Source organism: Coregonus clupeaformis, chromosome 11 (assembly GCF_020615455.1).
Source record: "Coregonus clupeaformis isolate EN_2021a chromosome 11, ASM2061545v1, whole genome shotgun sequence".
Lineage (NCBI taxonomy): Eukaryota > Metazoa > Chordata > Actinopteri > Salmoniformes > Salmonidae > Coregonus > Coregonus clupeaformis.
The window spans coordinates 52,277,071-52,292,070 of NC_059202.1; the positions used below are offsets into that span (position 1 = coordinate 52,277,071).

The window sequence follows — 15,000 nt, forward strand, 5'->3', positions numbered from 1 at the left end:
TGCTGACCTTCTACTGTAAGGACATCTAATAGATTACATCATGCGGCATTAGCGATGAAGAAGCAGATCACTGCTACTTCCTCTTCTATTTGATTTCTATTGATATTGATATTGATATTGATATTGATATTTCATCACCTCATCCACACAATGTAAATGGAGTTGTTTCTTCATGGCATTTTACCTATGGAGGTCTATCTGTATGTATTAAACCAAAGCCTGACAAAACATCTGCTCTGTCAACATCAGTGGCGGTCGGTGCCGTTTAAGATGAGGGAGGAATGTATTTTTATTTTTAGGAGCATGGCCTTATTTCTATTACAGCATACTGTCATTCATATTCCATTCACCCAGCTCAATGTAACATCGATAGGTTTAGGTTACTACAGTGAAGGAAAAAAGCATTTGATCCCCTGCTGATTTTGTACGTTTGCCCACTGACAAAGACATGATCAGTCTATAATTTTAATGGTAGGTTTATTTGAACAGTGAGAGACAGAATAACAACAACAAAATAAAAATAAACGCATGTCAAAAATTTTATAAATTGATTTGAATTTTAATGAGGGAAATAAGTATTTGACCCCCTCTGCAAAACATGACTTAGTTCTTGGTGGCAAAACCCTTGTTGGCAATCACAGAGGTCAGACGTTTCTTGTAGTTGGCCACCAGGTTTGCACACATCTCAGGAGGGATTTTGTCCCACTCCTCTTTGCAGATCTTCTCCAAGTCATTAAGGTTTAGAGGCTGACGTTTGGCAACTCGAACCTTCAGCTCCCTCCACAGATTTTCTATGGGATTAAGGTCTGGAGACTGGCTAGGCCACTCCAGGACCTTAATGTGCTTCTTCTTGAGCCACTCCTTTGTTGCCTTGGCAGTGTGTTTTGGGTCATTGTCATGCTGGAATACCCATCCACGACCCATTTTCAATGCCCTGGCTGAGGGAAGGAGGTTCTCACACAAGATTTGACAGTACATGGCCCCGTCCATCGTCCCTTTGATGCGGTGAAGATTCCTGTCCCCTTAGCAGAAAAACACCCCCAAAACATAATGTTTCCACCTCCATGTTTGACGGTGGGGATGGTGTTCTTGGGGTCATAGGCAGCATTCCTCCTCCTCCAAACACGGCGAGTTGAGTTGATGCCAAAGAGCTCAATTTTGGTCTCATATGACCGCAACACTTTCACCCAGTTCTCCTCTGAATCATTCAGATGTTCATTGGCAAACTTCAGACGGACCTGTACATGTGCTTTCTTGAGCAGGGGGACCTTGTGGGTGCTGCAGGATTTCAGTCCTTCACGGCGTAGTGTGTTACCAATTGTTTTCTTGGTGACTATGGTCCCAGCTGCCTTGAGATCATTGACAAGATCCTCAGGTGTAGTTCTGGGCTGATTCCTCACCGTTCTCATGATCATTGCAACTCCACAAGGTGAGATCTTGCATGGAGCCCCAGGCCGAGGGAGATTGACAGTTATTTTGTGTTTCTTCCATTCGCGAATAATCGCACCAACTGTAGTCACCTTCTCACCAAGCTGCTTGGCGATGGTCTTGTAGCCCATTCCAGCCTTGTGTAGGTCTACAATCTTGTCCCTGACATCCTTGGAGAGCTCTTTGGTCTTGGCCATGGTGGAGAGTTTGGAATCTAATTGATTGATTGCTTCTGTGGACAGGTTTCTTTTATACAGGTAACAAGCTGAGATTAGGAGCACTCCCTTTAAGAGTGTGCTCCTAATCTCAGCTCGTTACCTGTATAAAAGACACCTGGGAGCCAGAAATCTTTCTGATTGAGAGGGGGTCAAATACTTATTTCCCTCATTAAAATGCAAATCAATTTATAACATTTTTGACATGCGTTTTTCTGGATTTTTGTTGTTGTTATTCTGTCTCTCACTGTTCAAATAAACCTACCATTAAAATTATAGACTGATCATTTCATTGTCAGTGGGCAAACGTATAAAATCAGCAGGGGATCAAATACTTTTTTCCCTCACTGTACATGATAGTCGAATTTTCCTTCTGCCCGTCATGAGGATCCTACAATCTAGCCTACGAATTACATTTTACAACGTAGGTGCACAGGTCGAGAGAAATGAGAGTGATCAAGGTGACAGACATTGACACGTTCAATAACGCCTTGCCTGGGTCTAAATAATCTAGGGCGTGTTCATTAGTCCAACGAGAGTTTCTATTGGACGAATTCAAGTACACACACACACACACCGTCACCGCCCACTCATCAATCTAACAACTCTATTGGAGGATCTTGACAGCCTTCCTATAACATACTATGCATACTGTAGATGACTCTAAGTGATGGTGGATAGTGACGGTTTAACCTCGGGATTGCTTTATGGTGGAACTAAGGACAGCTATCTAGCAACTGGCAGACGTTTCTGTTGCTAAATTGTGTAAGTATCCTTAGTGATGAAAGGCTTTATGACTCAAACAATCGTGATGTACAGGACACGTAGATGGAACTGCTATCCTGTAAATGATGAAGAACATGATGAAGAGACTGTTGATTTATCTTTATTGCTGCACACAACACGCACACACACGTGTACACATACACATATGAACACACGCACGCATGCACGCACGCACACACACATGAACACACACACGCACGCACACACACACACACACGCACACACACACATGAACACACACACACACGCACGCACGCACACACACATGTACACACACACACATGAACACACACACACACACACACGCACGCACGCACGCACGCACACACACATGAACACACACGCACGCACGCACACACACATGTACAAACACACGCACACACACACACATGTACACACACACACACTTGAGACATTAAGCTAATGAATGTTTACAGCAGTGCAGTGCCAGTGATGTGACAGTCGCGCACCAATCAACAATGCCTCATCTAGGCTGTTTCAGTTCACATTAATGTGACGTGTGTTTCAAGTTTCAAGTTTTAATGTCACGTGCACAAGTACAGTGCCTTGCTAGCTCTAACGCCAACAATGCAGTAATCCATAACAACGTTATACTAAAAATAACAAAGTAAAACAAAAAGAAAATAAATTAAAAATAAGAAATAAGAAGATGAGAAAGTAAGAAGCTATAAACAGGGTCAGTTCATTACCATATTTACAATCTGTAGGGATACTGGAGTGATGGAGGTAGATATGTATAGGGGTAAGGTGACTATAAACAGGGTCAGTTCCAGTACCATATTAACAATGTGGAGGGATACTGGAGTGATGGAGGTAGATATGTATAGGGGTAAGGTGACTATAAACAGGGTCAGTTCCAGTACCATATTAACAATGTGCAGGGATACTGGAGTGATGGAGGTAGATATGTATAGGGGTAAGGTGACTATATACAGGGTCAGTTCCAATACCATATTAACTATGTGCAGGGATACTGGAGTGATGGAGGTAGATATGTATAGGGGTAAGGGGACTATATACAGTCGTTGTCAAACATTTTGAGAATGACACAAATATTAATTTTCACAAAGTCTGCTGCCTCAATTTTGATGATGGCAATTTGCATATACTCCAGAATGTCATGAAGAGTGATCAGATGAATTGCAATTAATTGCAAAGTCCCTTTTTGCCATGAAAATGAACTTCATCCCAAAAAAACATTTCCACTGCATTTCAGCCCTGCCACAAACGGACCAGCTGCCATCATGTCAGTGATTCTCTCGTTAACACAGGTGAGAGTGTTGACAAGGACAAGGCTGGAGATCACTCTGTCATGGTGATTGAGTTAGAAAAACAAACTGGAAGCTTTAAAAGGAGTGTGGTGCTTGAAATCATTGTTCTTCCTCTGTTAACCATGGTTACCTGCAAGGAAACACGTGCCGTCATCATTGCTTTGCACAAAAAGGGCTTCACAGGCAAGGATATTGCTGCTAGTAAGATTGCACCTAAATCAACCATTTATCAGATCATCAAGAACTTCAAGGAGAGAGGTTCAATTGTTGTGAAGAAGGCGTCAGGGCGCCCAAAAAAGTCCAGCAAGCGCCAGGACGTCTCCTAAAGTTGATTCAGCTGCGGGATCGGGGCACCACCAGTGCAGAGCTTGCTCAGGAATGACAGCAGGCAGGTGTGAGTGCATCTGCACGCACAGTGAGGCAAAGACTTTTGGAGGATGGCCTGGTGTCAAGAAGGGCAGCAAAGAAGCCACTTCTCTCCAGGAAAAACAATCAGGGACAGACTGATATTCTGCAAAAGGTACAGGGATTGGACTGCTGAGGACTGGGGTAAAGTCATTTTCTCTGATGAATCCCCTTTCCGATTGTTTGGGGCATCCGGAAACACCTTGTCCGGAGAAGACAAGGTGAGCGCTACCATCAGTCCTGTGTCATGCCAACAGTAAAGCATCCTGAGACCATTCATGTGTGGGGTTGCTTCTCAGCCAAGGGAGTGGGCTCACTCACAATTTTGCCTAAGAACACAGCCATGAATAAAGAATGATACCAACACATCCTCCGAGAGCAACTTCTCCCAACCATCCAAGAACAGTTTGGTGACGACCAATGCCTTTTCCAGCATGATGGAGCACCTTGCCATAAGGCAAAAGTGATAACTAAGTGGCTCGGGGAACAAAACATTGACATTTTGGGTCCATGGCCAGGAAACTCCCCAGACCTTAATCCCATTGAGAACTTGTGGTCGATCCTCAAGAGGCGGGTGGACAAACAAAAACCCACAAATTCTGACAAACTCCAAGCATTGATTATGAAAGAATGGGCTGCCATCAGTCAGGATGTGGCCCAGAAGTTAATTGACAGCATGCCAGAGCGGATTGCAGAGGTCTTGAAAAAGAAGGGTCAACACTGCAAATATTGACTCTTTGCATAAATGTAATGTAATTGTCAATAAAAGCCTTTGACACTTATGGAATGCTTGTAATTATACTTCAGTATACCATAGTAACATCTGACAAAAATATCTCATAACACTGAAGCAGCGAACTTTGTGAAGACCAATACTAGTGTCATTCTCAAAACTTTTGACCACGACTGTACAGGGTCAGTATTTACAATGTGCAGGGATACTGGAGTGATAGTGGTAGATATGTATAGGGGTAAGGTGACTATAAACAGGGTCAGTTCAATACCATAATAACAATGTACAGGGATACTGCATGAAGCTGGTTGAGAGAATGCCAAGAGAGTGTGCAAAGCTGTCATCAAGGCAAATGGTGGCTACTTTGAAGAATCTCAAATACAAAATATATTTTGATTTCTTTAACACTTTTTTGATTACTACATGATTCCATATGTGTTTTTTCATAGTTGTATGTCTTCACTATTATTCTACAATGTAGAAAATAGTAAAAATATAGAAAAACCCTTAAATGAGTAGGTGTGTCCAAACTTTTGACAGGTACTGTAGGTGTTCCTCTAATCTAGGTGAGTGAGGGCAGTGGGGTGCAATTGAGATTGCGTCGTCTATGGATCTGTTGGGCCAGTATGCGAATTGGAGTGGGTCTAGGGTGTCTGGGATGATGGAGTTGATGTGTGCCTTAACCAGCCTCTCAAATCACTTCATTATTACAGAAGTGAGTGCTACAGGACAGTAGTCATTGTGACATGAAGCCTCTTGGGAACAGGAATGATGGTGGTCGTCTTAAAACAGGTGGGGATTACAGACTGGAACAAGGAGAGGTTGAAAATTACTGTGAATATGGCTGCCAGCTGTTCTGCGCATGCTTTGAGAACGAGCCCTAGAATACCGTTGGGCCTCGCGGCCTTGCGAGTGTTGACCTGATTAAAGATTCACGTCGGCCTCGGAGAGCGAGATCACCCAATCTTCTGGGTCGGTGGCGGCCTTCACACCCGGCACGATGTTGTTATTTTCAAAGCATAAAATGCATTGAGTTCGTCTGCTAGAGAGGCATCATTGAGCAGATCACAGCTGGGTCTTCCTCTGTAATCCGTAATGGACTGTAGCCTCTGCCATATGCGACGGGCGTCGGGGCCTGTGTAATATGATTCCACCTTAGTCCTATATTGTCCTTTTGCTTGTTTGATGACTCTGCGGAGTTCGTAGGGGGACTTCTTGTACTTGTTCCTGTCCTCAGCCGTAGCCTCCTTTAGTGTAACACCAACCTTGGTGTTAATCCAGGGCTTTTGATTGGGGAAGCAGCAAACCTTCACTGTGGGGACAACATCGCCGATGCATTTCCTAATGAAGCCGGTGACTGAGGTGGTTAGCTTGTCAATGTTATCGGTGGAGTCTCTAAACATATTCCAGTCAGCACTAGCAAAGCAGTCCTGTAGCATAATCTCTGATTCTGGTGACCATTTCTCAACGGAGCAAGTCACGGGTACTTCCTGTTTGAGCTTCTTCTCGTAAACAGGAAGTAGGAGTACGTAGTTATGATCTGATTTGCCGAATGGCGGACGAGGGAGGGCCTTGTATGCTTGCTTGTGGGTAGAGTAACAGTGGTCTAGGACTCTATAACCCCTAGTGGTGAAGGAGAAGTGTTGACAAGGAAATCAGCCGCGGTGAATGGAGAATCCATTGAGTTGGATAGCCATTGGTGGTATCTTGTCCAAGAGCCATGTTTCAGAAAAGCAAAAATATTGCTTGTTTCGAGAGTCCCGTTGGTATCAAATCCGCGATCAGAGGTCATTCATCTTATTATCAAGTGACTATTGGCCAATAGAATGGAGGGAGAAGGTGGCCAGTTCTCCCTTCGCCTTAACCTCTCCAGGATCCCCCCTCTCTTGCCTCTGTAACGTTGGTGTTTCCTCTTGGGTAGGCCAAAAAATGTGGTCAGAATTACAGAAAGAGCCCAGGGCAGATGAGTCAAGTCGAAGTTGAAGCCGGAATTGACGTAAGTAACTGTCGATCTGATGTTCAAAAGTTCTTGTCGGTTGTAAGAAATCATAGCGGAAACATTTCGAGAAAATTAAGTTAAAATAAACAACAAAGAATCACAAAATAACAAAGTTGTGTCGGAGCAAAACGGAGCCATACAGTACGGAGCCATACAGTACGGAGCCATACAGTACGGAACATACAGTACGGAGCCATACAGTACGGAGCCATACAGTACGGAACCATACAGTACGGAGCCATACAGTACAGAGCCATACAGTACGGAGCCATACAGTACGGAGCCATACAGTACGGAACCATACAGTACGGAGCCATACAGTACAGAGCCATACAGTACGGAACCATACAGTACGGAGCCATACAGTACGGAGCCATACAGTACGAAGCCATACAGTACGGAGCCATACAGTACAGAGCCATACAGTACGGAGCCATACAGTACGGAACCATACAGTACGGAGCCATACAGTACGGAACCATACAGTACGGAACCATACAGTACGGAACCATACAGTACGGAGCCATACAGTACAGAGCCATACAGTACGGAACCATACAGTACGGAGCCATACAGTACGGAGCCATACAGTACGGAGCCATACAGTACGGCTGCCATACAGTACGGAGCCATACAGTACGGAGCCATACAGTACGGAGCCATACAGTACGGCTGCCATACAGTACGGAGCCATACAGTACGGAGCCATACAGTACGGAGCCATACAGTACAGAGCCATACAGTACGGAGCCATACAGTACGGAGCCATACAGTACAGAGCCATACAGTACGGAGCCATACAGTACGGAGCCATACAGTACGGAGCCATACAGTACGGAGCCATACAGTACGGCTGCCATACAGTACGGAGCCATACAGTACGGAACCATACAGTACGGAGCCATACAGTACGGAGCCATACAGTACGGAGCCATACAGTACGGAGCCATACAGTACGGAACCATACAGTACGGAACCATACAGTACGGAGCCATACAGTACGGAGCCATACAGTACGGAGCCATACAGTACGGTACGGCTGCCATACAGTACGGAGCCATACAGTACGGAGCCATACAGTACAGAGCCATACAGTACGGAGCCATACAGTACGGAGCCATACAGTACAGAGCCATACAGTACGGAGCCATACAGTACGGAGCCATACAGTACGGAGCCATACAGTACGGAACCATACAGTACGGAACCATACAGTATGGAGCCATACAGTACGGAGCCATACAGTACGGAGCCATACAGTACGGAGCCATACAGTACGGTACGGCTGCCATACAGTACGGCGCCATACAGTACGGAGCCATACAGTACAGAGCCATACAGTACGGAGCCATACAGTACGGAGCCATACAGTACGGAGCCATACAGTACGGAGCCATACAGTACAGAACCATACAGTACGGAGCCATACAGTACAGAGCCATACAGCACGGAGCCATACAGTACGGAGCCATACAGTACGGAGCCATACAGTACGGAGCCATCATAAATGTGATTCTAAGGTCATTGCTTTATAATAACCGCCCCCCCCCACCCCTCACATCTGGCTTGTTTCCAATCACCACACTAGCACTTAGAAGCAATGTATTGTAGGAAATGAAATCAACGTTTAATGGTCACGTGCACAGGTTACATGAACCAGTCGCTGTCCAGTCATACACACAGGCCTTTTCTGACAGTATCCATTAATTCTGCAGTAGCCCAGATCACCAGAAGCTAACAGAAGCAAACCCTCTGTCTGTCTGTACTCTGTAATTGTCCAGAAGGGAACAGTCTGTCTGTAAAGTGCGCATGGAAGCAGTGACTCAGCCCTTCCGTCTGCCTTCCTCCCTCTCTCCGGCCTTAGACACGGCCCACATTGCCTGCGTCCCAAATGGCATCCTATTCCCTACATGGTGCACTACTTTAGACCAGAGAATGGCACCCTATTCCCTATATAGTGCACTACTTTAGACCAGAGAATGGCACCCTATTCCCTACATGGTGCACTACTTTAGACCAGAGAATGGTACCCTATTCCCTATATAGTACACTACTTTAGACCAGAGAATGGCACCCTATTCCCTATATAGTGCACTACTTTAGACCAGAGAATGGCACCCTATTCCCTACATGGTGCACTACTTTAGACCAGAGAATGGTACCCTATTCCCTATATAGTACACTACTTTAGACCAGAGAATGGCACCCTATTCCCTACATGGTGCACTACTTTTGACCAGAGAATGGTACCCTATTCCCTATATAGTACACTACTTTAGACCAGAGAATGGCACCCTATTCCCTACATGGTGCACTACTTTTGACCAGGACCCATAGAGAATATAGCGCCCCATTTGGGACGCAGTCTTTCACGCTGACGATCACTGACCCAGCGAGCAGATCTAGTTTCACACAGCAGGGCAGGCAGGGCGGTCCTCTCACCCTAGTCACCCACCTCCGTGACCCCCATCTCTCTCTCTCTCTCTCTCTCTCTCTCTCTCTCTCTCTCTCTCTCTCTCTCTCTCTCTCTCTCTCTCTCTCTCTCTCTCTCTCTCTCTCTCTCTCTCTCTCTCTCTCTCTCTCTCTCTCTCTCTCTCTCTCTCTCTCTCTCTCTCTCTCTCTCTCTCTCTCTCTCTCTCTCACTCTCTCTCTCTCTCTCTCTCTCTTCTCTCTCTCTTTCGCTCTCTCTCTCTCTCTCTCTCTCTCTCTCTCTCTCTCTCTCTAATAATCTCCTCTCTCTCTCTCTCTCTCTCTCTCTCTCCCCCCCTCCCTCTCTCTCTCTCTCTCTCTCTCTCTCTCTCTCTCTCTCTCTCTCTCTCTCTCTCTCTCTCTCTCTCTCTCTCTCTCTCTCTCTCTCTCTCTCAATAATAATAACTCTCTCTCTCTCTCTCTCTCTCTCTCTCTCTCTCTCTCTCTCTCTCTCTCTCTCTCTCTCTCTCTCTCTCTCTCTCTCTCCCTCTGTCCTGTCTGTTGTGTCTTTCAGCAATCCTCAACCCCAAGCAGCCCAAAGAGAACAAGAGCTTCAATTTTGATTACTCCTACTGGTCCCATACCTCGGTAAGTACCTGTACCTCTGACTGACCACTGCAGCTTTACAGCACCACAGCTGATGTCATACTACGCGGTAATCCTTTATTAAAGGTCTTTGATTACATTTGACATGCACACCATTTGAAATCTGGTCATATTAATAGAAAAAGACGGATTACCCCTGGGCTACAGAACCCAGAGACACAGATTACCCCTGGGCTACAGAACCCAGAGACACAGATTACCCCTGGGCTACAGAACCCAGAGACACAGATTACCCCTGGGCTAAACAACCCAGAGACATAGATTACCCCTGGGCTACAGAACCCAGAGACACAGATTACCCCTGGGCTACAGAACCCAGAGACACAGATTACCCCTGGGCTAAAGAACCCAGAGATACAGATTACCCCTGGGCTACAGAACCCAGAGACACAGATTACCCCTGGGCTACAGAACCCAGAGACACAGATTACCCCTGGGCTACAGAACCCAGAGACACAGATTACTCCCTGGGCTACAGAACCCAGAGACACAGATTACTCCTGGTCTACAGAACCCAGAGACACAGATTACTCCTGGGCTACAGAACCCAGAGACACAGATTACCCCTGGGCTACAGAACCCAGAGACACAGATTACCCCTGGGCTACAGAACCCAGACACACAGATTACCCCTTTGGCTACAGAACCCAGAGACACAGATTACCCCTGGGCTACAGAACCCAGAGACACATATAACCCCTGGGCTACAGAACCCAGAGACACAGATTACCCCTGGGCTAAAGAACCCAGAGATACAGATTACCCCTGGGCTACAGAACCCAGAGACACAGATTACCCCTGGGCTACAGAACCCAGAGACACAGATTACCCCTGGGCTACAGAACCCAGAGACACAGATTACTCCTGGGCTACAGAACCCAGAGACACAGATTACTCCTGGGCTACAGAACCCAGAGACACAGATTACTCCTGGGCTACAGAACCCAGAGACACAGATTACCCCTGGGCTACAGAACCCAGAGACACAGATTACCCCTGGGCTACAGAACCCAGAGACACAGATTACCCCTTTGGCTACAGAACCCAGAGACACAGATTACCCCTGGGCTACAGAACCCAGAGACACATATAACCCCTGGGCTACAGAACCCAGAGACACAGATTACCCCTGGGCTACAGAACCCAGAGACACAGATTACCCCTGGGCTAAAGAACCCAGAGATACAGATTACCCCTGGGCTACAGAACCCAGAGACACAGATTACCCCTGGGCTACAGAACCCAGAGACACAGATTACTCCTGGGCTACAGAACCCAGAGACACAGATTACTCCTGGGCTACAGAACCCAGAGACACAGATTACCCCTGGGCTACAGAACCCAGAGACACAGATTACCCCTGGGCTACAGAACCCAGAGACACAGATTACCCCTGGGCTACAGAACCCAGAGACACAGATTACTCCTGGGCTACAGAACCCAGAGGCACAGATTACTCCTGGGCTACAGCACTCAGAGAAACAGAGTTGAGAATATCATATTTAGGATTGTCATATAAGTAGAAAACAACAAAAACAATGAATCCAACTTGTAGTGGTGTCTTGGTTAATCATGTTGATGGATGTTTATCTAACCCTACACATTCTCCCTCCACAGCCCGAGGACATCAACTTCGCTGGCCAGCAGCAGGTGTACAAGGACATTGGTGAGGAGATGCTGCTCCATGCATTCGAGGGATACAACGTCTGTATCTTTGCCTATGGCCAGACCGGATCTGGGAAGTCTTACACCATGATGGGCAAGCCGGACTTGAAGGACCAGGAAGGCATCATCCCTCTGGTACACGGCGTATACTGTTACCTCCACACCAAGGTTGCAAAATTCCAGTCACTTTTTTGAATATTCCCTGGTTTTCCTGGTTGGAACGTTCCCAGAATAAGGATGGAATAAGCAGGAAATCCGGAATCTTCCAACCAGAATTGCTGGAAAACCAGTGAATTTTCGGGAAAGTTACCGTAATTTTGCAACCCTACCAATCCAACACCTAGCTCTCCATGGCTAAACACAACGTTACACCAAACCCATCTAGGGACGGGTGTTGGAAATTAGCGCAAGCTATATTTTGGTGCAACACATGGGATGGTTGTTTATTCAATGTGTACAGATAAACCATATGTAAATTGATAGTAAATGTTCACTGCAAACCCTCTGCTCTCTTGCTCTTCCTCCTAGATGTGTGAAGACCTCTTTACCAAGTTCAACGACAGCAATAACGACAACACCAAGTCCTACTCTGTGGAGGTACGTACAGCATTGGTCAATAACGACAACACCAAGTCCTACTCTGTGGAGGTACGTACAGCATTGGTCAATAACGACAACACCAAGTCCTACTCTGTGGAGGTACGTACAGCATTGGTCAATAACGACAACACCAAGTCCTACTCTGTGGAGGTACGTAGAGCATTGGTCCCCCCACTGCCCGTCGGGTCACATCCTGTCTTCCTGTAAGGGTCCACTTCCTCTCACTATGGCTTTTTCTCAATTCTTTCATTCTTTCCTCAATTCTTAGCATGAACTCTTCTTAGCATCCTTCTCAAAACACATTGGGATCTGTAGATCCATAGTGCCTCCAGGAATATGAGGAGGGAGGACATGAGGAATGTAGGAAAGACGAAATGAGGAAGAACCTGTTGGAGATGTGACCCTTTGTGACATCTCCTGTGTTCTAACCCTTTATTCCCTCCCTCCCTCCCTCCCTCCCCCTCCCCCTCCTCCCCCTCCCCCCTCCCCCCCCTCCCCCCCCTCCCTCCTCCCTCCCTCCTCCCTCCCTCCCTCCTCCCTCCTCCCTCCCCTCCCTCCCCCTCCCTCCTCCCTCCTCCTCCCCCTCCCCCTCCCTCCCTCCCTCCCTCCCTCCTCCCTCCTCCTCTGTAGGTGAGCTACATGGAGATCTACTGTGAGCGTGTTCGTGACCTCCTGAACCCTAAGAACAAGGGGGAACCTGCGCGTCAGGGAACACCCCCTGATGGGGCCGTACGTAGAGGACCTGTCCAAGCTGGCTGTCACCTCCTACAACGACATCCAGGACCTCATGGACTCTGGAAACAAGGCCAGGTGAGTGGATGGATGATTAGATAGATAGATGTACAGTGTATGTATGGATGGGTGGATGGGTGAATGGGTGGGTGGGTGGGTGGGTGGGTGGGTGGGATAGTGGATGGATGGGTGGGTGGATGGGGTGGATGAATGGGTGGGTGGATGAATGGGTGGGTGAATGGGTGGGTGGATGGGTGGGTGGGTGGGTGGGATAGTGGATGGATGGGTGGGTGGGTGGATGGGTGGATGAATGGGTGGGTGGATGGGTGGATGAATGGGTGGGTGAATGGGTGGGTGGATGGGTGGGTGGGTGAGTGGGATAGTGGATGGATGGGTGGGTGGGTGGGTGAATGGATGGGTGGGTGAATGGGTGGGTGGGTGGGTGGGTGGGTAAATGGATGGGTGGGTGAATGGGTGGATGAATGGGTGAATGGGTGGGTGGGATAGTGGATGGATGGATGGATGGATGGATGGATGGATGGATGGATGGATGGATGGATGGATGGATGGATGGATGGATGAATCAATTAATCAATCAATGGGTGGGTGGGTGGGTGGGTGGGTAGATGGATGGATGGATGAACAGATGGATGGATGGATTAAGGATGGATAGATGATATATGATGGCCATGGGTTTTATTCTATGGGGTGATGGGGTTTCTCAGTAGTTCAAATGGGGTTTTATTCTAAAGATGTAGGCTGTGTTCCAATATCCACACTAGCAATACCACTTAGACTCGGGCAATACATTGAGCCTGCATTCGAAGTGGAACATAGTCTCTGCTTGAGAAGGTTTGGTTTGAGTCCCAAATGTCTCTCTATAGTGCACTACTTTTGACCAGGGTCCATAGGGGATAAGGTACCATTTGGGATGCGGCCTTGGTGAGATGCAGTTTCCACACTGTACCATGTTGGCCGTGAATTAATAGAATCATTATTTACACAGCTTTGTGTCCATGAGGGAATTTACTGCATGAGAAGACTTGAACTAACAGACCAGAATAGATCAAATTTACATTGAGTTCATTAACTAACACATTAAAGACATGAAGACAGGAAAACTAGGATACTCCAGCAGATAGACGGGACAAATATGCATTTCAATTATCAGACAAACAAAGCAACAATGAATGATTTGAAGTTCCAGACTTGTCCATGCTGCAACATATTGGAACCAAATTCCATAGCTCTGTCAATAATAAAACGACTCAGTGATTCATTCGTCAATTTATTAATCAACCGATTTCTCTATATCTGGCAGTTCAGTAACCTTGAAATCTCCATTGACTTACTAACGTGGACCATCCTGTTCTGTAGCTGTTCACACAGTCGGTGGCGATACATCAGTGCTGCTTTTCCCAGTCAGACAGCTCTGTGCTCTGTCCATCCATCCACCCCTCCACTGAGGCGTCAGGATCGAACAGTGTATTTCATCCCAATGTGAAAAATATATAAATGGTTGTATTGCACTGCAACTCTCTACCTCATTATATTACCCACTGCTGCTGGGGGAAGTGGTTTACCCTCCCTACAAATTACCACACAGTCTCCTGACTCATTAGCTCTAAGCTAGCCACAGCAATTAAACAGTAGCGGAACCAGTCGCTGATGAACCGGCTTAAAAAACGCCTCAAATTTAATTGCAACGCGTCATTAGGAAGATGATAATTGATGTTTTGGTTGCTAGAGAGCGTTAGGGGAAATTAGCTTTTAATTTATCTGTCATTTTGGCTTATTTTATTGCTCTTTAATTCTTGCGGCCCGAATAAAACTGTTCACTATGGAGGTTTCTGTGCTTTATTTTATCAAAGACGGATCATTGATCTCAGATGACTCAGCCATTTCAGTTGTTGTTCTTCTTCTGTCTCAATGTGAGTAGAGTTCTCTAGTGTTTTACATCACACAGTAGGTGCTGTGCATACCGTAGAGAAATATAATCTATAGAAAGGGGTGGGAACCTCTAACCTTGGAAATTTGAATGGTAAACTCACGGGGGTAGTTTCTGTGGTG

General features: G+C 46.6%; 1 protein-coding gene across 1 annotated transcript in view; it reads left to right on the top strand.

Annotated features, from left to right (window-relative positions):
- Positions 1–15,000, top strand: part of LOC121556646 (kinesin-like protein KIF1A) — a 150,303-nt gene that overhangs the window by 36,040 nt on the left and 99,263 nt on the right. The window contains 5 exon segments of the mRNA XM_045223583.1: positions 9,842–9,915; positions 11,551–11,733; positions 12,127–12,195; positions 12,829–12,888; positions 12,890–13,008. Of these exon segments, the coding sequence (XP_045079518.1) occupies positions 9,842–9,915; positions 11,551–11,733; positions 12,127–12,195; positions 12,829–12,888; positions 12,890–13,008 (505 nt within the window).